Source organism: Phaenicophaeus curvirostris, chromosome 2 (genome assembly GCF_032191515.1).
Source record: "Phaenicophaeus curvirostris isolate KB17595 chromosome 2, BPBGC_Pcur_1.0, whole genome shotgun sequence".
NCBI classification, from domain to species: Eukaryota; Metazoa; Chordata; class Aves; order Cuculiformes; family Cuculidae; genus Phaenicophaeus; species Phaenicophaeus curvirostris.
In genome coordinates, this window is record NC_091393.1 from 76729827 (window position 1) to 76754885 (window position 25059).

Consider the following 25059-nt stretch of genomic DNA (forward strand, 5'->3'; position numbering starts at 1 on the left):
ACTGAGAAAATTATCCTTTGACAAAAATTTAGTAGCAACATTCATTAGTTCCTTCCTCAAGACATAACTGTTCTTATTCATGCTATGCCATTTTGGGTCTGATTAAAATACAAAATCTCTTTAGGAAATGTTAAGACTACATTACACTACAATTTATAGCTGATCTGTCAAACTGTGATAACACTGCATTTCTTATCAACCAACCTGTATATCTTCTATTACTATGTATGAAAACTTACCCTAAAATAACTTCATAGTTGTCACAGATAACTGTAAAATGAAGAAAGTCTATGGTTTGCTAAGAAATGCATTCAATACATAATCATAATAGGTCATGCTGAGCTTTATATCATGTATCTGTTTATGAAGACATATGGCATTTATGAAGACATTCAATCTTATTTTCACTGCTCACTGTGTTTTGAGCTTTCTTAAATACTGTTTCTGTACATGACAAGATAAACAGAGGCATGCTGAAGTGCCCTGGGCACCTGGAAAATTGCATCAGGTGGCTGTATTATCACTGCTGCTTCTCACCTAGACTGAAGATTAGTGATGACTCTAAAGTGAGCTTCAGTGTGGGATCTGAAAGGCTCCCATTTACCACAATTTTGACAGTAGTTAAAACTGAAATAATAGATCTTATGCAAAGGGTTACACCAATATTTTTAAAAACGCAATCAAAACAGAATAATAAAGACTAAGGTCAATCTGATGGTCAGGTTGAAGAGGCTAGAAAACTGAAAAGGCCACATGCGTTTAGGGATTTGATTGCTCATGGAAATGCTTAAACTAGCGAAAATAGTGGGAGTTTTGGCTGATATACTGTAGTTTGAAAAACTTTCACTTCAGTAAACCAGACAAGTAAGAAAAGCAACAAAGACACTTACAATGTTCTAGCAGTTGTCTAATCTCAGTAAATTCAAACCTTTAAAAACTGCACAACAAAGTGCTTTTGTATACCTTTATTAGCTGAATCTATAAGGAACAGCAAGAACATTCCAATGAGTTCTCTGGGCTTGAATGCTGAGGTTTTAACATAAACGGGAGATAGGAAATCAAGCACTACCAGTGTCAGGTAAGTCAACATTTTTGTCCCTTGTTTGGCAACTACAGCAGTTTTGTTATTTCAGCAAACATAACGTTCATTTCTGCTCAACAGAGGAATCAAATGGATTAAAAAAATCTACACAATTGGTCTGCAAAATTAAGATTTTGTAGAAAGAGCATCTACAATGAACTGGCACTTGTTTAAAATGTTGTCTACAGGTCTACTACAAAAGAAACACAAAGAGTTATAAAGAACTATAGAACTGAATAGAAAGAAGAAAATAACAGATCCATTGAGGAGATAATTAAAAATTAAAATCTACAGAACTACATTGATCTTCAAATTTTCTTTCCCAGTAACTTCTCATGAACCTGACTGCAAAATAAGAATGAGAAAGTGTTATTTTAGGGGTGTGGGGTGGTTTGTTCTATGTTTGGTTGTTGGGTATTTTTTAATACACGTAATGAAATTAATGCTATAAACAATGTCAGCAACATTTTGTTTTGATTCAGTTAAATGAGGAATTACATGAGTTTCAGTAAATTATAACCTTAAAAATTTAAATAACTTGCAAAGAAAGCATTACTGTCATTCAAACAAGTTTCTATAGCTAAAGTTTGAATGTTAAGTGTAAATTAAATTGCCATTTGAGAATATAAATAATTTATCTGTTTAATGTGAAGAAAGAAAGATGCAACAGAACATTTTCTGAAGAGACGTTTTAGTTATTGCATAGCGCTCCCTAGTGGTAAAAGGTGTTTAAGTCAACTAACTCTTTGGAGCAATTATGACTAAAGAATTTATCATTTAAGTTATAATACAATTTTACATGACTGAATATACATCTATGTTTCTTACTTGGGTGGAAAAAATACAGATACTTGAGAAAAGTGCTATCTTTTGTGGTGCTTGTTAGTTTTGTGTTATGGTTGTTCTGTTTTTTACCTACTTTGCAATCTCTCGTGCAGCTTTTTTCATGTCAATGTTTCAAATATCATCTTAGCGAAGACTACTGATGCTGAATCTACTGACATTTCAAACTTTCTTTAAATTATGTCTTTATTCATATCTTAGTAGGACATTCCACAAACAGAAAGCATTTACATTCTCTGACTTCAAGCAAAGTCCATAAGTACAAAATACTTTGAACTGCTTCTAAACAGTTTCTACAATCTGCATATACATCTCTTTATTTCCATAAGGTTGATGACACACATCTTACTAATGAGAATTTTGATACCCAGACATGTAACTAAGTTGTACTTCATATATGATAAATTAGAAATAAAGCATATAAAAAAGATGATCATCTAGTTACAATAACCTGCACTTTCACTTTTAAAGTAATTTTAAGACAAATATTGGTTTTCAAAACACCAAGACAAATTTACTTGCCCGAGATCAAAGACATGATGTTGGCTTCTGCAAGACATGCAGAGGAATTTACTAGTCTTCCAGTCAGCTCGCTCCCTATCTCTTCTTCTAACAGCAAGTTTCGAAGTATCCTTCTGCTCAACCATGCAGATTTCCCATTATATGATGATCATATATTATGATGAAAGCAAAAATTACCTCACAACATTTTTCAAATACAAAATCAAGACATTTCTGTATTCATTAACTAAATTCATGTGAAACTCAACTGTGTTTTTAGTAGAACAAGCCACATTTTATTATTTAATAGCTTGGGACATGCTTAGTTCCTAAACTCTGATTTTATGCTAGAACTCCAGACTAGATCTATTTCAGCTTTTCTTTCTTGCAACAAGCATCTTCTCTGGCAGATTAGTAAAATATTATCGTCATTCTAGCAATAGAACAAGTGCAGATAAGACTGGCTAATCCATTTTCATACAACATTGTAAATATTCTGTTAATAACTGCCTATAACATTTCTGAGCCATTAAAAATGAAGTTACACCACATTAAAAAAGTCATTAAAAATAGAAATATTATAAGCATCTGACTACCAAAATACTTTGTTACAAAAGAAACTGCAAAGCAAGATTAAAAATCTGAAGAGAGACAAGAATTTCTTTTTCTTCTTTTTTTTTTAAAGATGTAAGTATTAGATTAGAAAGGATTATAATTATAGTTAGTCTAAGAGCTGTAGCAACTTACCACATTTGTTTATTCCCTGCTGTTTAAATGGTCCATTCTTAAGCACTAATTATCGCATGCAAAATCATGCTTTCCAAACAAAATTTTAGACAATAAAACCAGTTAAAAAAAAATTAATTATGTAAGTATATTTGGGCCCATCTCAGCAAACTAGGGCTCTGTTGGTTTGCCATGGCATGTTCCTCGATAGGCTCACTGAGCTACGAGCAAACAGTGAACTGCAACTACTGACAGCAAAGGTCAAGTAGGCTCTGATCAAATCAAATGTAAGAGCCACAGTTTCAAAAGGCTCTGGCACATAACACAGACTTAAGTATCTAAAACCTAATCTTGGTTCAAAAAAGCAACCCAAAAGGCTTATATACAAGGAATCACCTAGTGTTGGAGGAATGTACAACACACTGGAAACACCTCAATCGAGTTAGTTTCTTTGCATGCGTAAAAGTTAAATCTACAAGCTCTGAAGAACTGACTTCAGATAAGTGTCTCCAGCCAATGCTGGAGACTAACCCAGAGACTAACTAGCAAAGTCCTAATAAACCAGATTTTTTCTTAATTTTCTGTTAAATTTTTTTATTTTTATTTTTAAAGCTTTTTGCATTAACTAGGATTAAGCAACTCCTGCTGGGAATCCGGTGTGTCTGGACACCCTTCTGAAGGTTCTCTGGATTTTATCAGGAGTTTAGATCAACACGCCAAGTCGGGCACTCGGGATTTCACCTGCTAGCTTTTCCTAACTTATTTACTGAAAGCAAATGTGCACATTTACTGTTTCGAAAACCTCCCTTTGCAGTGAAAACAGGTATTTCTGGCACATTAGTACGAAAGTTTCACTAATTCTGGAAAACACCACAGATAAAAACAACTCTAGCAGGTACCAGTTCCTAAAAGGTATCGAGAAAGTGAGAGAACTGCCTTGAGCACAGCAGTGGGATTCCTTGGCAAACTCATTGCTTTTGACAGCTTTGGAAGTACACTTTATTCCTGTAACAAAATTTGTATTCTAAACATTCTAATGGTTTAAAAATTGGAGAATTCTTAGAATCTAGTAAACAAAACTTGAATTCCACAACAAGATAAAGTACTCATCGTTGTCAACGTGCATATTTAAAACATGACCTGCCTCCCCTGGAAGAGCTTTTTCTACTCTCTAGTCTCTACAAGAATAGCTTTAATTATTAATGAAGTAACAACTACACCTGGAGGATTCCACTCAAAAAAAAAAAAAAAGTTTTTTTTTAAATGACATAAAAATCAATGTTAAATCTTTTTAAAACTGTATGGAAAGTATTCTTCTTTTAGGCTGTCATATATATATTCTAAATTAAAAGATTTTCTGAAGCTTTTTTGATCTTTGAATTAATTTTAAGGTATATATAAAAATGAACATTCAGTCATTTTACAAAATGAGAATTCAGGAAAAAAAATTCAGTAGTCTGTTCTGAATTTCTTACTATACTTTATTAACAAACAAATTACAGGTCTCAGATATCTAGTCTTCTAGACAGAAAGAATAATTTTAAAAGTCCTGTATTACAAAATTATTTGTTTTAAAATATACTTACAGATGGTATCTAGCTAACTAGATAATCAATATTCCCAGTTTGATCCTCATTGTGAGCAGTATCTTGAATTATATGTTATTACACATATGAATAAGCTGAGTATTACACTAGCATATAATGTGAATTTAAAACAGTTAATGATTATATTTGTAAAGGACCTTTATTTAATCTTCCTGAAAGTAATCTTAAAATCCTCCTGTACAGGTATTTGTGTGTGCCTTCATGTATATCTAGATATATAAACATGTATGTGTACATAGGTGCTTTATATTGCCACCGAAACCCCTGAAATAGCATGAAAATACTAAATGCACAATCAATTTTACATTTGTTACACATTGTTTTATTACAAGACAAAAAGCAGAGAAAAGAGTAAGGAAAGCAACTGCTTATATAAGAAATCGGTTTTATTAAACTTCTACTTTGTTTTACATCAGTAAGAAGGCTTTAAATTAGAATTCATTACCTTATGTGGGGTTAAATACATAACACACAGTTTTGTCTGTTAGTCGTGATTGTATACTTTTCATGTTAAACCTTATAGTAATTTTAAGGGTGGAATAAATAGTTTCTCACAGGCATATTGACTTTTGCTATGAAAATACATGGTGTGTATGTGCCAGTTCTAATACACTCACTGCTCAATATAACATTTTGTACCACTGTGCAGTCTAAAACTCCCAGTCTCTTGCTTCGAACAGGTGCTTTTAAAGTACTTTGATGGAATAAGATTTTGAAACATTAACCTGGTGTCTTAGAACTGTGACTATACGTCATATTTTGCTGGCATATGGACATTCTGCATATAAACTGTCAGAACAAAAATTACTTCAGATGTCTTGCTTACATTCCCATCTCAAAGCTGATCTGCCTCTCCACTGCAAATTTTAGTATAACACTAGAGCCTAAAGAGCAGCAGTTTTTTAATTTGGTATCATTATTCTTATCGACAGGCAAGCAATATAAACCTAACAGATTTCATCCTCCATCCCTTGTACTCCTTTCCACGTGAGAATGCAAATGGCCCCAGTTCAACAGGAAACAGAAAAGCACCCGACAGCAGAGACAGAAACCTCTTTTTGGGCCCTTAATGAGGTCTCCAGAGCCCAAGGCAAACCAATAACAAATTGTACTTTCCACATATTGGGAAGTGGAGACTGTGAGGGTGGAGGAGAAGAAAACCCTGGAGCTTGTCATCTGAAATTAATTGAACTTAGCCGTGCCAGGAAAACACTGGTAATAAACCCTCCCCATCTAAATAAAGGCTTTGCACCATGAAAAAAAAATCAAAATTTATGGGAGTAATTTCATCTTGTTTTTTTTTTCAAAAAGAGCTTGCTGATTTTCTTGCACTCGGTAGAAGAATCCCAGAGGAGCAATGCAGACAGACTTCTGAGAAGATACCACTTAATTTCTCAATCCTTCCCTTGCATTATTGCTCCTCTTCCACTTTCATTAAACTGAATATTAACTCTGTCACTGCAACATGCCATCACCAGGTTTCTCGTTCTGTAAAGGGAGCAACTCTCACGTTTCACTATCCCTCTGAGAGGGTATTAGATCTCTGCAGGTTCATCATTCATTCAATCATCCTATAAAAACAGTCCAGACATGCTAGACAACTTGGGATTAACAAAATGGCATCAAAAACCAAACCAGGAAATATTTTAAAATATTAAACCTCAACTTAGGCCAGAGGATAAACTTTCTATATAAGAGTAACTGATGCTGCATTTCTTATTCCCATATGCCATGGATATAAAATGATCTTGGATTTGGCAACTGCTGAATACGTATTTTGCTCCAATTATGCATCTTATGTCCTATTAAAATATCCAGCAACTAATATTCATTGACTCTATTTAATAAACAGCATCCTTACCTTTCACTTAAGCACTAAAAATAAAACTTTGCTATTTTAGTTAGTTCTGCAAATGAAAGCAGATTAGCAAATACATATATGTGTGTACTCTACAAAACTGAAAGAAATTGTCACTGACATCCTTTATTGCTTCACTTTCTTTCATACCAGAAAATAAAAATATCTATACAACTCACACATACAGCTACTGTGTCTTCCACTTACAGCTTACACTGAGATGCTTTCAGCATGTCAGAGAAATGACTACCAAAGCTCCCTAAATCAACCATTTAACAAGTTGAACCTCACACACAGTGTTCACTCTCTCTAAAACACTGTTCAAGCAAACTGAAGCCATGTGTTTCATGGACCTGATGATCCCCATCTTCGTTCCACTACCTCCAAGCTGTTTCCCTGTTCTGCACAGCACTAACAGTGCAAAAGAGCAGTCTTGAGATTCTTCTGGCTCCACTATTCATTTTTAAGGTCATCTGAAAATGGATGCAGACATATACAGTCTGAACTGGAAAATGTTAGGCCTGTCCCTGGCACAACTCCAGTCTAGCCCAACTGGCATTCCCTTCTCAAGCACTGCTTGAGTGAGGGTCCACCATGGGCCAGAAGCTATTTCCCCTGTGGGCAATGTGCATGGTCAATCCATTTTAGAAGCTCAAAGGAGTTTAATAGGTTGGATGTGGCCACACTGTGACAGTTCATTACAAGACTAAAGACTGGACATAGGGATTATTTAGCTCGTTAATTTTAGATGCAGCTGTAGAAAAGGTTTCGAAACTATTACATTAGTTATTAGAAACAAACATACAGAATTTATCATTCTGCCTGGAAAACTAAGTTTTTTCAGCATTTCTAAGCATCTCTAGGCTTGTCATGCACAGCCATGATTCTACAATTTGCTAACGACTCTTGCTCCAAATCCTGTCTTCCGTATACAGCTTATTTTGCCCTTTGGCTAATACCCTTGGTTTAAAAGGCTTTCTTTACTTTAAAAGCTTATCTTCCTCTTCCCCTCTTCTGTCCAGGCTTTCTAAACCTTTCCAATCTCTTCTGAGACTCATAAGCTACACAGTTCTTAAGATCTTACTTAATCCCCCTGATCAGGCTAATACTCTTTTTTTGAAGAAAGTCAGCTGCCTTTACCTAGAGTGAAATAACGATTTTGTTATTTCAAGTAAAAGCCATAAAACTGGGATCAAAAAAGAAAATAATGTAACATTTGTTTTCCTTCAAAGACAGTAATTATCAGGATGATTTTCTGATAGTAACTTTGAGAATAATCAGTGGCATTGACAAGAATTATACTATCCTCCATTTATGTATTAATCCAATTATATTATATAAAGATGCACAAAGCCACTTTACAAATCGTCTTTACTACTTGCCATATATACCTGTCACTTAATTTGCTGAAACATTTCCAAATGCTATCTAGCACAAATATTGCATTTTTTTCACATAAACAAAACATCCTTCCTAATTTCCTTTCCTAATGGTGTCAAATGGGACACCATTTGACCCATTTTAACTTAAGTTAACACCGTTCCTATAAGCTGTTGCATCCTGGTTGGCTAAAGAGTTCACTGAGCTGTCCAAATTTTTCTAAGCATCTTTCAGGTCAGGATAGAAATATATCTCTGGAATCGCAACAGCCCAGGGAGGGCCTAAGGCCTGTCCTGAGCCAAATATGTAACTTGCACTCCTCATTCTTCCCTCCTTCCTTCCTGAAGTATGGTCCAGGTCTCAGTTTTAATGAAAGAAATTAATGATAACTCTGATTGCCTTTATCAGCTCTGCCTACATGTGAAAGCATCTTTAGGCTATTAAGCCAGGCAGGGTAAACTAGAGACAAAGGAAAAATACAAAGATGAGATAGCTTTAAACTGTTACTATCTGGCATCAGCTCAGCAGAGAATTAAGACCATCAAAAATGCAGAAAAGAAAAGATTGATGTGACAAGATACGGAAACCCTATGAGAAGCATGAGAAAGAAGGAAGACAGCAGCTCACCAAAATGAAAGCTCAGCTTACTCCAGGGAATAACAAGTCCAGCACTTTCCCACTTGACTAACGACTGTCGTAGGGGACTGTGCTAAGGGCAAGGAACATATTCATGTTTAGTTTAAGTGTGTGTTTCTCTCAGTTAATTCTCGTGAACAAGAACTATTCTTCATTTAGAAACTGGGTATGATCCTGCTGTCAAGCATCCACAGTCAGCAGAATATACTTAAGAGCAATCCAAAAATTTGACAATTGTACCATGTACCTCCATCACTGTGGAGAAAGTGGTGGTGGGAGGAGTGAAAACGAAGTCTCAGGCTTTATGTAGGAGATCCTATCTAAATTTAACTCAGCAAACTGATTTTCTTTCAGTGAGAGGATAGCAGAGCTTCCTATACACTCAGCATGGAAGTACCAACTCCCAGTCCAAGCATAAGAGGTTTAGAGAAGAAGGTGAGTCACAAAATCAGCCTCAAAAATCCCCACCTCAGTGCTAACTTTGAGCTCCAGACAGTGGAGGACCAGGAGGAACCACCCATCAAGTCCAGTAAGGATTTCTGAAGGAAGATGAAGTAGTGACAGCGTGGCATATGGGAGCTGTCTTAGCCGCTAGTCCAAGAAACCAGCTGTCTTAACACTTGGTTTTCTGAACTGGAATGAAACAGCTATACCCCAACCTGGAAAGGGGATACAGGCATTAAATAAGGAATCAATAGATTTCCTAACTATATAGGTCTCCAAAAAGATAGCAGACACTATCAACACGCAAATGAATGACTACATTTGACTTGCTCAACAGAAATTGCAAAGAGGAAGGCAGAGTCAAAAAGAAAACTGTCTTACAGCTGCAGATGATCGAGCATGACAGAAGCACGCACTTGTTCCATTTGAATTTTTGAAGTTGTCAGAAACAGTATTCCAGAAAACAGGTTGCAAAAGTTACTCCAGTGACTCTGGAGTAAATTATTACTCCAAAAAGCTTTTACATTAAAGTAACTAAAATGAGAATTATACTCATGATAAGGTGTGGCCATAATTCTACATAAGGCAAAATTTAAAATTTTATTTTTAAGACCACCCTCCCCATGCCTCCAAGTATAGCACCGCATATTCTAACCAGAAGACAGCAAGTAAATTCACAGAATTTCTTACATATTTCCCTCCTTCATCTTAAAATTAAAAATGATCTGCTACTCAAGCTGAAAAGCACAACTAAGTTTCAGAATATCTGGATAAGAATTTCCCGGTTTTGGTTCTTGATATTGGAGGGCTGGGGCTTATTAATAACTGAACAGTTGGTATGTTTGTACATAACCTTCTTGACCCATAATTCAAGATAACTACAAAGTCAATATAGAAGTTCTCCTTGAAAGACTAGGTGGGTAAGAAAGTTCCACAGTCCTGACAAGTCATTTCTAGCTAACATGTGAAGTAGCATCAACTTATTCTGAAAACCAGAAGTTTGAAGGAGGAGGAAAGTGTGGGAGGAAGCAAGCCAAAAGACATTCAGAGGACCTCAGAAAAAACACTCTTATCTCCTTTAAAAAGGCTACTAGAAATAGGAAAAACAATGCAGAGAAAACAAAAAAAGCTCAGTCCCTTCCTACAAGCCTGATCTAACACACCTTGCATAAAAGCATTCTCCACTGTTTGACTGCCGTGGTGACCTGTGTTTCTCTTAAGTACCACCAACTACTTAAAGTAATTTCCATGGTAGCTGCATGCCTTTCTTAATTTTAATACCCAAAACAAATTCTTATCTGAACAAATGAAATAAAACACATAATTTAGTTCCTTATGCAGATATTCAGTGAAAGATTAAATGAACAAAGATATTCAAGTCCAGTGATATCCAAAGAAAGAAAAGAAAGTAATTTTCCAGTTTTACAGCTGCTTTCAGAATTCTGCCTGAAGGCTTACACCCAACAGTTACTCAGCTGCAAAATATTACTTCTATTCCATAGATCCTGAATATGAACTATTAAATCTATTAGATCAATAGTAATTCCCCCTGCCTGCATTTAAGAAATTGATATAATGATCATAACATTTTCATACTGAAACCTTTCGTTTTTAGGCAATAGGGAACAAATATATTCAACTTCTTCAATTGCATCACAGCAGTTGCATTTAATGTAAGCCACGAAGGTACATAAAAAACCATTAAATTATGAATTTCACCAAAAGAGCATTTTAAATAATGCATCACTGAGTTTTCTTTAAAATAAAATGGGATAACAGGTGTTCTTCAGTGCCTAGATGCCTTCTTTCCCCCTGCAACTTTTATTTTTTTTTAAATGTAACCACTATATTAATCTGTTGGTTTGTCTCTGAATGGCTCAAACACTGGTCACCCACAGAAGAAAATGAGAAAAAGTGTCAAGGAAGTTCAGAGTAAATATTCAAAGGAGATATATTTTAAAACCAGTTAACCTTTAAAGATTTTATAAATCATACACCAGTGTAAGAGAGACTGGTCAAGAACAGTACTTTCTCTCACTCTCTCCACTTCCTTGAAAAAATGTGTAATTGTCACCATCCCAAAACACACAGAACAATGCATCACTCTGGGACATTTTTAACTGAGGTCCAACAGTTGCCAAAGCTAACTGAGGGAACATATCAACATGAAGACACTCAGTTTTGATTTCATACATTACTTTATGCAACTTTCCTTAGCTGATGATTTGGAGGGTTCTTCAACAATAAGTTTTGGAAGAAATGTCCACTTAAACAAGCTTATAGTACAGATTTTCTTTGCATTCCAACAGGTGACAAAAAAAGAAGCGTTTTGGTGGTAGGAGGTGCGCTTCCTGGTAGCTTGCTTGTGTATCATTATGACAAATCCCACAAGCTCAACTTCCATAAGACGCTGTGAAACTTTCAGAGATTCCTCATTTTCTACACAACAAGAATGTCATGCAGTTGTGGAAGCAAAGTATTCCAAATATGCTGCTGGCCGCAAACCTTCTTAGTAAATTAATTTCCAGACACCTGTGGGAAGACCAGTTATGAGCTAGACAGGATGGTGCCAACAAATGTGCATATACCAGAGGGCTGTGAATAGCCTTCAGTATCGTCCCAGAAATCAGGTCATGCATAGGTGATGTAGATGAGGCACTGGTAACTACAACCTTTCCATTGTGCAATGGATAAAAACGGTTTAAGAACTTGGAAAAAATGAATCTTCCAACAGTGAACAACAGCTTCGTTAAAGTGATGAATTACATTCTCTGCTGTGTAAATTATATGGGGATATGCTGAACCCCTTTTTCTTGACTGTAATTCACTGCTCGTAAATGTGTCCGACTACTGTTGATTATACAAGGAACATTTTCTTATTACTACTCTGCCGTATGTCAATCTGCATCAAGAGGATAAAATACATTTATAGTTTCTAGTTTCACCCAAGAGTGAATTATTTCAATTTCATTCATTTTCACTCCAAAGAAATAATATAGATTTGCCATATTGAAACAATTTGTTTCCCTTTCATTTACACACTTATCTGTGAAGGAAAGATGAAATATAACACAGGAAGTCATCTCTCTTTACAGCTGTTATATATGCTTTATAATTTGCCACAAACTGGAATCATCAGTAATAATGTCTTCCAGCCTTTCACCCTATTTTGATCTACTGAAGTTTTAAAATCAGTTTTAATATAAATATACATTAAATCCTTCCCTTAAAAAAAGGAGATGAAATACAACCTGAATGGGAAAATTGTCTATGCATATCTATATACACAGTGTTCCACCCATCTATAGTTCTACTTATTAAATCAGAATTGAGAAGGGTCTTATAAAAAGAATAAACCCAACCTTCACACTCCAAATAAAATATTAAGATCACTAGATAAACTGGAAAAAACCCCAAAATTGCCTGACATCAATGAAAGTTTTCATAAATACCAGGTATACACAGAAAATTGTTCTGCTACAGATAAAGTAATAAAAATAATAATTAAAAAAATCCAAGCTTAGTAGTTCTTAGAAATCAATTCTGTCAGATAACAAACTTATTCATATGCACTGAAGAATATAACTGCCATATGGAAACCCCTAAGGCACAATTGAGACTGTACGCCTTAATAGTATGTACTCATAAATTACTACTGATTTTTTCATATGTCCAAACATATGACATTTAAGCTTAATATCTAGAGTCTAAAAAGCTTATAGAAACAGTAATGCATTACTTCCTTTTGAATTAATTGCTCCTTTAAGTATTTTTCAATTCCATTATCTAAATTTTGATGATATAAAAAGAGCAAGGACATCTAGCAAGTTAATATGAAAATGAATATGTAAAGTCAAATCACATAGAAAATTAGTATAAATTCCCCCCCCAAAATGCTACACACTTGAAAAAACAAGCCTATTATGAATCTGAAGAACTTACAAATTTTTCTAAGGGGTTTTCAGTTTTTTTCCAATCCGATTTAGTTGTAACCACTTAAAAATTTATCTGCAAACAACTACATTTTCCCCCTCAGCTCCAGATAGGAAAGAAAATAAATAGTTTTAACTTCAGAATGGTTTCTTTGTTTTAAAAGACTATAGTTCTATTCATTAACTATTAAAACAAGACAAAAAGCCACCTGCATGTTCATTCTCCCCAAACACAGATAAAATCCCCAGACAGGTTTATAGGGATTTTTTTTTTTTCAAAAAAAAAGAAAGGGAAAAAAAAAGAGTGAAAAAAAAAGACAAGAAAAAAAGAGGACAAAAAAATAATCAAAAAAGTCACATTCGGTCTTAGCTTCTAAAGTATGTCAGAGAATTAATCTTTGTAAACCATGCATCAACTTGAACCCAAAGAAACACTACCAGATCTTATTTTTTAAAGCTTTAACATAAGATTTGAACAAAACTGCAAGTTTGATGGGAGTCAAACAGTTAGTCCAGAAACTGTGAGTTCCAAAGAAGTTTTCATACGCAAAACACTGTCAACACCAAGAAGATTAATGAAATCTATAATCTTGCTTCTCAGTAGCCTGGGAGCTAACAAGTCTAAGTTCTCATTAGTGCAGACTCCAAGTTTGCACATGAAATTGAGGAGGTAAAATGCCAACAGCAGGGGTCACTGAATTACTGCACATCATTGGTTAAGAGTGCTGTGTCACTCTGCAATAGTTTGATGTGCCCATACCTCAAGTTGCAATGTACTTGTTCCGGTCACCACACCTCAAGGAGGACACAGAATTACAGAAGGTACAGAGAAGATCACCTAAAATCATCAAATCAACAGAGCAGATGGAACCAAAGAAGAGATGGTTAAGGCGGCTATGCTTGACATTCACAAAAATTTAGCAAAAGCGTAAAAGGTGGATGCAGTGTTGTAATTCACCAGATCCTACAGCACTGGAACTAGAAGACAAAACTAATAAAAGAATTGTCTAAGTGGATAAAATTTCTTTCTTTATGCAGTGGCTAGTGAGCTTTCAGCATCTGCTGCCAAGAGAAGCTGTGAAAGCTGGATGAATGAATGGACAAGAAATCTATGAACATATACTAACAAGATGGGAAGAGTATAAGGGAGAAAGGAACACAGAAGACAGCTAGGTTCAAAGGCTGTAGGGAGAGAATACCTCCTGCTCTCAGAATCAGAAACAGGACACAGGGCAAGGTGCCCATTGATCTGAGTCAACAAGGCACTTACGTTATTAATGCAGTTTGATTAGCCAACTTTGCAATTCGCCATTAAAAGAGACAGGGTAATTGAATGGAGAGAAATACAGATTTAGAAATCAATATTTAATACACCTTCCATCACTGCTTTTATTCCCTAATAAAAACAACAAAGAAAACAGTATGAAGAAAAGGAATCAAGCTACTACTTTACTGATCACTAATCATGCTACGTACAATCTCTAAAATTTCTCAGATCTTTATTAGAAGTATGGACATATTTGTCCCAAACTTAAAAATTAAAAAAGCATGAAAGTATAAAGATATAAAGCTATTTGCTTAGTGGTACAAATGAAATCCCAAATGCAGAATTGGGTGTCTTACAAAGATCGCTCTTCCCCTCTTTTAAAGCACATTACAAATAACAAGATAACTGCTTCCAGTAGCAGCCTGAAAAATAATAAATTATATGTGTTTTTCTATAACTATCTCTACTGTAAAAAACAGTATCTTTTGAAATATTTTTCACTTGCACTAATTTTTCTTTTTAAACATGCTGTATTTTGTGTGTGATCTCTCTCCCACTGCTTTCTTTCACTCAGTCGTTTCTGTCAGTTGAAGATGCTTATGCATGTTTTCATGTCTTATTTCCTATAAAATTGATTCTCTATAGTCCATAATTTGTTCATATTTATTTCTTGGTCATTTCAGCTTGATTTTCCACTTTCAATTCTTTCTGTCCTGTCTTCTTTCGTATTAGGGGGTGAATCCTCCTTTCATGGAACAGTTAACTATTTAGAAGCTGCATCAAATGGAATCATCAGCCTAATCCTCCCAATTGAAACTGAGATAAGAAAGAACAAGTACAGTCCAAGCTCAAGACATAAAAATTCAATATCAGTTTTACGAGCTCCTTTTAGGGAGAGAAAGAACACTGAATAAAGCAGTTTACATCATGGCTTTCCCATTCATACACTGATTTATTTAAAAAGTGCTGCACAGGTGATAACTTGAGGTTTGTGAACAAAGAATGAAGTTCAACCACAGAAAAATTTGTTTTACTAGAAATTTTTTAAATTCATCCAAATTATTCCACAACTGAGATTGGCCTACTTTTGGTTGACAGATGGTTTTATAAACTTAGAAACTGAAAAGTGAATCCACATTCACGTATTATTTGGGTTTACATATACAGTTTGAATATTCATAATATGTCATTTTAAGTGTGGTACAGTGTTTCAGATACGCATCAACAAACCACGCCCATTATCTGCTGAGATGGGGAAAAAGAGAAATACTTTATATAGTGGCATCAAACAACTTCAACAGATGGCCATCGATGATCAATAAACCAAAATAAACCACAATTCTTACAAATCTGACAAAACAAGACTTCCTTTGGTAAAAGCCTGTCTTTGTAAATATAAATGCCAAGTTTTCACAGTTAATTCTAGCTCTTGGAATGTAACAGAAATCACAGACAAGGATGTGAAGTGTTAAAGATGCCTCTTAAACACACATTTGTCTTATGCAACATTAACTTTAAAATATAACTTGCTGCAGAATCACTGAGACCAATAGGATAATTTAGTGTTTAGATGTATCTCTATGTAACACTTAAGCAGAATAACTACTGATAATTTTCACTTAGGGCAGATCTCTTGGAGAAAAAAAAAAAAAAGCTTGAAAACAGACCTATAAACAATTACAGTTTATAAAACTCACAATGAATAGATTAAAATTCAGAATACATAGAAAATATGACTGTACTACAAAAGAGTCAAACATGATAAAGAGGTTTCTCAGAAAGTTAATTGTTTCTTCTAAATTATACAACAAGAATTAAGAATATATTATACTTTTTTACGATTAGGCTCCAACAAACCTGATTGGAAGGCTCTCTCTATCACATTTCTCAGGCATTTCTATACAAGCCATATTGACCCCTCTACACACACTTTTTCAGACCAATACTCATCTTCAGAGGATGAGCTGTCTGGCAGGCTGTTACTGACAGCTTAAATGCACGCTAGTTTTTTTGCTTTTCCTCAAAGCTGTACTGGGTTCTTTAAGTTAGGATAACTGCAATTGCTATGGCAGAGACAGAGAAAGGATTTGAGAAGAAAAAAGCTTTCTTGATAAAGTTTCTGATAAAAAATGCTATTGATTATGCCTGTAGAGAAATGAACTTCTATATCACTAGGACCACGTTTGGAGCTGAAATTAGAAGAGCAAGCTTAAGATCAAAAGTATACACAACCTGAAATGAAGAAAGGAATCTTTTAAATCAATAAACACTGTCCCAGACAAGGCAATAGCTTTCTTGATTCTGTGTGGATGATCTACATTGTTTGAAAAATCTGACTGTCACCTTATTTTAGGAAAAGGACAAAAAAAAAACCACATAGAACACTACTAGAAAGAAAAAAAAATTTAAAAAAAAAAAAAGTTTAAACACTGAAAGAGAAAGATAATCAAGCAGTAGCCAGTCATTACAATGAAGAATTCAGGAAATCATTTCCTTGCATTTCACAAAGTTAACAAGGAAGGTATTGGAAACATGTCTATAAAGCTCCCTAAATACAATCACCTACTAGAAAGACTTATTCTTCTCCCCACCCCACCTCAACCCCCAAAACATGCCACAAAAAAAGAAAACCGCATGCCTGTAGTGAAAATTGATTTGTGAAAATTACATCAGTGAAAACCCTCAAAGGTCTGGAGTGACACTTTTCATATACTCCTGTAATACAAACCAAGATACTTTTTAATTGTCTTTGGACATTACATTATCACCATATAATATACAGTATTAGAATTAGGAAAAGATTTTACGATTTCAGTTATCTAGAGATGAAGAAAATTTTATTGTACAGCAAGAGTTTTTTTCCTAAACTCTGAAATATCAGCACATCTTCACAGTTAGAAATAAAATATTTACACAACAGTCCCAAAGCACGGTATAAATAAAATAACTAATCAGCATGTTGCCTGTACAACCATTTGTATTTCTCAAGTGTGGTAACTAAGGTAAAGATAGGTTCAGTTGCCTGAGTTTAATCATTCCATTTGCAAGAAGTCCTTCTATAAGGTTATTAATGACTTAGTGATGAAATATTTTTCAAATGCTTTTCAAACACTTTACCAGGGCTCCTGCCAGCAACTCTTAGCCTACGTATTTCCATTAGGTCAGTGATGTAGTAAAGCTGCATTTTAAAGTAAAATAGTGTTCTTTTTTGCATGTGTCTCTTTTGGATGTCTATGTGTTTTTTCTAAACACTGGAGGAGAAAGCAGAATTACTTGCTTAAAAAAGCCAGCGCTAAATCAGATCTGCAGTCGCTGCTTTCTTCTCAGTTTATTTCAAGTACCTGGGACAGGGCTTCAACTGCTTTTCCCTCAAGAGTTAACTCGTCACTTGTTTCAGCATCTTATTATATCGAACCATATCCAGAACACCTTTTGGCAAATTATTATCACTAAGTTACCACCAAGCAGAGGAAAATTGCAAAATGGCTGCCTACTACAGATAAGGATGTCAGAGACCTACTGGTAAGGCTGATGGTGAGACACTGCTGCCTAATCAAGTAACTAATATCAATATGTGACCCTCCCAAGTGGAAAGAAAAATGAAATGACTGCACCATCACCATTATAAAGCCCAGATATCTGAGTCTGTGTGACCAAGAAGAGAAATAAAGAAGAAAAAATATTCTCTAGCCTATACGTGAAAATTGCTTTCTTCACATATTACTTACTACCATGAAATAATTGTGCACAACTACCAACGTTTCTTAGTTTAGAACTGTGTTAGCACTGAAACATTTACTTTTTTTTACATTTTGCTTTTCTAAAGGCTCAGGAGACGAGATCTACAATTTAATTTGTCGTCACTCAGGCAGGGAATTACAAATGGTCTAATCATTAGCAGCAAAAACTGTTGAAGCACTGAACCAAAAAACCACCCAGTCTCATCAATGCTTAATAAAAGGAAAGGCAAGAAACACTCTCTGCACTGATAAACACATTTAATACATGAGTCAAACTTCTAAAGTAAAGATAATTCGACACCACACTTTCTACAGCAGCCAAGTCCCTTAGGGAAACACAAAGCTTTTCACTACTAATTTCACCTACCAGTATTAGAAAACCTCAACATTCTCCAATTTAAAACAAATCAAAAACAGTAAAAAAAAATATGCTTAAATAATTTCCCACATTTACAGCATTATTCCACAAGCATCTATCATTTCTTTGATTAGAAACATGCTTTAGGACCAAAAATTTATGCAGTGATAAATAATTAATATTTCCTTTCATTAGTCACATTACAATATCTCCAGAAGAGATAAGACAACAACATGTACCAAACGCAGAAAAAAAATTGACCTCTTTCCCCTTTCCTCAGCTCTTAAATTCTGGTAGTATTGACAAACTAGCACTACTTTTCAAACTATAAATTGATGTGGTTAGGCAAATACTCGCCCAATTAAAACTCATCATCATTTAATATCAGATGAAAAATGGAAAATGAATGAAGAGTTTTCTTCTGATCTAATGTACAATCTCTCTATTTGTTCTCTCTGTAGAAAAAACAGAAAACCAGAACGACTCCACAAATCTGGGAAGTTTAGTATGCAAGCACAACATACACTAGGAATAACAGTTTCACTAAAAGAATTTAAACAGAAAGAAAATAAGTTTTTTAAACTTTTTACTGTAGTGACACCTTGTGGCTACCTTTGACTTATTCTGAGATCTCTCAAAACTTTTCATTCTCTTGTAAATGTTTTAATAAAGTTTCTTCAAAAACTGTGGTTTAGGACAAAGTAAATATGAAGCCATGAAACAAAAATTAAAGGATGAAAAAAGTGAGAAGGATAAAACAAAAACCAGCGCTGCCTGTTCAAAGGTCTTTAGAGGCACTAACATTCATTTCAACTATTTCCACTTTTCTATCACAAAGACAGTGCTATGGCTTAGAGTCACAACTATGACAGTTACGACGATTTGAAAACCTGCCTACTGAAAATCGGAACTACTGTTGCTTACCGATATTTAAAGTAATATCTACATGGGTTATGAAAAATATCCTACAAGCAGCTCTTGTGATTTTTATAACTGATTTCTTGAAACACAACACAACACTGTCAGGATTATGGACTAAGTACTATATAAGAAAGATTGAGATTTTCAATATAATCAAGATTACATATTCTTTTCATGTAATGACAGCGTAAACTGTTGGCTATTAAGAATACTTGGAAATAGGAAAGAAAAAATTTCAATTACAAATCAGTAACAAACCATACAAGCATAACATGCACAAGCATTCTCTTCTACCTTGCCTACTATTGAAAGAGGAAAATGAAATAACTAAGAACCTGACACTTGATCCTAATTCTGACAAGAACTTCCTCACCTATTTTCTGTCTCTCACCTTCTCTCCAAACAAAGTCTTCAGCTCTACGTGAAAACTGCTAAACAAATGCCGACAATGAAACTAGGACAAAAGAACTTCGAAAAAATCCCACAGTATCATGGTAAAAAAAAAAAAAGAAAAAAAAATACCCTGTAATCCCACTACCTTATTTGCTTTTTCTGTATAGTAGATGGCTGTTCAATTTTTAAAGGTGGTGGAATGTCTTCTCAGAGTATTTAAAGTAAAAATTAAAAGCCTTTCAAAAATACCTAGTATCTTCTCTTAGTAAAAATCCCCTTCAAAACACAGCAACACCTTCTCACCTGTCACACTAAACTTTGATGTCTAAGAAATTATCTTTCCTGTACAAATTAGCTTGTCTATCTAAATTAGGGATTACATTTCACAAATCACAAATCAATCCTCTTCTGTGCGTGAGAAAGCATAAAGAACCTTCTCATCTCCTTTTCACTATAGAATTTCAGAGTCTTTGGTCACTGCCCTTCCACTTTCCATCTATTAATCTAGAGAAAAGTTATGGCTGGCTAAAGTTATGCTGAACCTATTCAAAATTAAACTGGAGCATACAAGTAACTTGAGAGTGTAAATGATTGTATCACATTACTTATTTGATTCTGCCTTATCAGTCTGGTTGTCCTGGTTCACACTTCGCTAAGTAGAAATTATCTTTCACAGGAAGCACAATAATGCCCCTATCTCTAAAACTATTGTGAATGTTCCACGATGCTCCATATATCAAAAAAAAAAAAAAGCAGTCTTGATAAAGCTATGATATAAATAATACAATAAATTACTTGTTAAGGAGACCAAACTGATCTTAATTCATTGTGGTATGAATTACTTAATTTATTTAACAACTGCCAGAAGGTTACCTTTTTTTTTATCCAGCCAGTGTGAAAGAGGCATTGATTGTAGATTTGAAAAGGGATAGAGCTACTTAAGACAAGTGAAAAGTTTCCAAAAAACAAACAGAAAACCAACCTGCACATAGGCAAATAGAAAACACACTCCATCAACTTTTATGCCCATGAAAATGTTTGAAAAGCTTCTTAAAACTCAGATGAACACGTTGGTTCAGCCCTTGACAGCTCTTCACCTTGCATAGCTAATATTTATGTGAAAGGTAAATCAAAAAGCCAACTAACCTTGCCTGACACTACAGGGCTTATATCCTCTTAATAATCTATGTTTGAACAATTGCTCTCCTGTATCAGACACAAAAGGTTGTCCTTCAACAGTATGTACAGAAACTGGCATGTTTTACTCCCTTGCTTTCAAAAAACATGTGTAAATAAAAACCACAGACAGCAATGCCAATCTCCAAATCTCCATTATTACTCAGGTAGTCACCCAATTCAGTGATGCCATAAACCACTTAAAACTAAAATCAACTTTTTTTAAACAAAAAAACCCCAAGCTACCACCCGTCTGAAATCTGTACTGGTAAAAAAACTGCACAGTGAAAAGACACTTAGTTCAGCATCTAACCTGCTGCATGGTTCCCTTAGTGGCTGCACACAAAGGTATTACCAGCATTACTAAGACAAAAGGGGAATAAACATTAAAACGAACGGCAAGACAGAGCAAAGCATGATACATGCAACACACTCTTCAGTACTTTTGTCCATGAACGTGAAAGTCTTGGCACTGAGACTCGTCACACTGATTCAAGAGTACACAGCAGAAGCAGTGTTGAACAATGTGTAAACATAGCTAGTTTTGGATTTAAAGAATGTATAGATTAACCTAATGTTAATAAACGTGAGTGATTTGCTAAGCTGCATTACAGTCTTCAGTTAAAAATGGGGCAGTCATTTACATCTTCAAATGAAATAATTCTTTTAATTATCCATTGATAATCTGATAACAATTTCTTTCTAGATAGAGAATATAAAACACTTCAAACATATCTGACCTTTGATGAATACGCATAACTTAGTTGTAAAAAACAATATCAAATATTAGAAGAATACATTCTGACAATCTCCTAGTAGCTCAAATTTTACATCTGTGCTTACAACACTGGAGATTATAGCTTTTTTTAGAGGACAAAAAAACTGCTATGTATTTCAGGATTTCTATTTTGTGTATGTTAGTACCCTAGAGATAACCAGCTTAATTCCTTTAAGTAAATAAAACTTCTTTAAATACATAATCACAAAACCACCTAAAATTAGAGACAAAAAAAAAAAAGTCTAGTCCTCCTTGCTTACTCCCTCCTGCACTGGTTAATTAAAAACCAGATAAATAATCTCAAATACTAATATGGACATGTACCCATACTGAAAGCTTCTCTTCTTAAGATCAGCTAGTCCAGATGCCTTATTAAAGCAGAGCCAACCTTCAAGCTGAATCTATTTCTATTAATACAAATAAATAACTATAAAGTTCTTAAATTGAGTTCCTAAAAAAAATGTCAGCTACATTAGGTCTCTAATTACATTTAAAATAGCCATTTCTCCTTATTTACAGGAGAAACACATAAAAAGAACAGTAAATTACAGTCACAGTAATTTTACTTTTCTCTAGCAGATGCACTTTTAGTATAATGTAGGCTTCAATTCACTGATGAAAAGAGGGATTACAGAAAAGCCTTATGTAAATTTTCCTGAATATCATGTTGACTCACAACTAGGAACCCCTATTACCTTAATATTACTTATTCTTAACAGTAAGTACTTATAAACTTATGCTGCTACATAACCTTTTCTTTAGCTCTTTCACTTGTTCTTCAAAGTAGCTGCATCTCCAGAGAATTCCCCACCACTCTGTGGATATGATAACGAGGAACAGAGATTTTTAGAACACAAAAAGTTTACCGGGGATCATGGAGCAGAACAGAAAAAGTGAGAGGCACGAGGACTAACTATACAATAAAGAAATCTTTGCTGTAGTTACCTGGACAACTGTATAGTTCAAATATCTGCTAAAATAGAACTGCAAGGGGGAGGTTTCCAGGTGTGCTTGTGCATGCATTTAAGTAGATAATACATAGCTATGCAAACAAAAACACCACATGAAATGAACTCCCTCCTAATAATGTGCTCCTCCAACACAGGGTAAGTCACTTGGAGAGGATTAAGAGATCATCGGAGAGCTCCAATGTACAAGAGGTCCTTTTCTGACAAAAGATGAGTAAGGTACCACCTTAAACATTCCTCCCCTCCACTCTTGCATTTCTGCATTTTCAGGCAAGTCCATGAAGAGTCTTCAAAATACAGCAATGATGCTCTCAAAGTACGGCGCACGCGCGCGCACACACACACACACACACAGATGAAGGCAGCTGAGGGAGAGGATGACAAATAGATAAACTGATGTTGAAATAAAAAAAAGTCACTTTTGGACAAGCTTTTGGATGAGGCCAAAGAATGGCTGCCCTTTTGAAAGAAGATGAAGTCCCACTAAAAAACTCTAGATCTCTTCAAATATTCTTGCTAATATAAAAGAAGAGAAAAGCTGTCCTTACTAACAATTTAACTAATTTGCACCAAGTTAAGGTCACACAGACATAAAAACACATCCCCAGGAAACGTAAAACACCTATAAAATCCATTTCCTCATTGCTAGATGACTTATTACAGATACCTTTAAGCAAAGATTTATCAGATATGCATGTAAACTGAAGGACAGTGCCAACCATTTCAGAGAAACAGTAAGATCATAAAACCTAGAAAGTTGGAATGCATTTGTTTACATCAAGAAAAACAAATTTCAAGACAGTTACATTCAGTATGAACTAAAATGGGCAGGGAGGCTGAGAAAGACTTGTCTGCAAAGGAGACACACACAAGTGACCCACCAGACCCTTTCTACACAAACCACAACTGTTTGTCAATAATCCCATGCTGCACACCAGTAAAGCTCAGACAATAAGGTCGTGCTTTGGGGAAAAGAAGGCACTTATCCTTGGAGATTCCAAGCGTTGCTGTGCTCATTAAAAGGTTTGTGTCTACAGAATAAATACTAAAACACAGAGTATTTCCTTTACAGGTCTGTGACCCCATATCTACTGATGATAACATCTTTGGAATCTACAGATGGTGGCCTCTCTATCAAAGAGCTTGATTCAGATTCTGGATAAGACAGCTCAATACAATCAGAAGTTTTTTCCAGAAACCCCAGCACCTACACTGTCATCACCTTAATAATGATTAAATACATCTAGTTGCTTTGGTTTACACACAGCGTTGCTCAAACTTCCTTTGTCCTAGATCTTCCCCCTCCTCTCTTTGACAACTGTTCAAAACACTTTTTCAATGCAACATCAGAAAATACATAAAAACAGATTTCCAAGTTGTATAGCAAGTACGTAAACACATTTTAAATATTTTGGCAGTCAAGGAATTATGTTTACTAGTGAGGGAAACAAAAAACATGAGCTGCAAGAGGAAAAGTGAGTTTGAATCAAAAAAAAAAAAGAAAAAAAGAAAGAAAGGAGAAGGACGTACATAGTTAGACATGAAAGCACTGGAGCCCTCAAAACAGGATGTCCACAATTTATAATCTATATTCTATTTAAAAAAAAAACGTATCCACCAAGATAGACAAACTTTTTTTTTCTAAGATACCAGATGAAAGTTGTGTATATAATACATTATCAGCAATACATAATGCAGTAGTAAAATCCAGCAGCTTATTCTGCTGTGTACACAATTTAGTGATAGCCATGCAACATTACATTGATGAACTAACCTGCAGACACGGGCGGGAAAATACAGGTTCTGCCAGGACCGACATAGGTATTTAGAGTGATCAATAACCCGAATCCAGTCTAACTCATCCATGGACACCTCAATGTAGTAGGAATAAGACCTATGGATTGTCAAAACACTGGTTAGAAGACAACTTAAGTATAAAATTTTACACTTTCTTCTGGATTTTCTGTTGCGCTGAAAAGAAGGCTGTTTGTTCCTGCCCACAGACCTGTATCTAAGATATCCAAGAGTGATCCCTATTTTCAAACTAGCTTTGAAAATAAATTCACATCCAGTAATGTTAAGACATGTTTTCAGAAAAACATCCTAACACTCACAATCTGTTGTATTTAGACAAGACTACTGTCCCTCAAAAAAAAATGTGATGGGAGACTTTCAGCTCAGCAGAATCATTTCTATTCCTTCTGTGTGGAATAAATCCAAGCCACCAGTGATACAGTTATTATTTCTATTGCCATATCAGTAAAGAAAAATCAAAAAACACTTAGAAAATAAAAAATGCTTTAGCAAATAAAAAAATGCAAATTCCAACTCTTCACCTGAAAAAAGCAAATTTACCTTATGATCTTTTTGTCACTGATGCTGTCCTTCATTTCTAACCCTTTCAGTTCTTTATGATACATTGTTAAGCCTGTCACTACTTACTTCCACAC

General features: G+C 34.8%; 1 protein-coding gene across 2 annotated transcripts in view; it reads right to left on the minus strand.

The window, feature by feature from the left end:
* The window catches only part of BTBD9 (BTB domain containing 9), a 125984-nt gene that overhangs the window by 88585 nt on the left and 12340 nt on the right, over positions 1 to 25059 (minus strand). For both annotated transcript variants that reach the window (XM_069852553.1, XM_069852552.1), the window contains exon 6: positions 24384 to 24503. In XM_069852553.1, coding sequence (XP_069708654.1) covers positions 24384 to 24503 — 120 coding nt within the window. The remainder of the gene's footprint in view (positions 1 to 24383; positions 24504 to 25059) is intronic.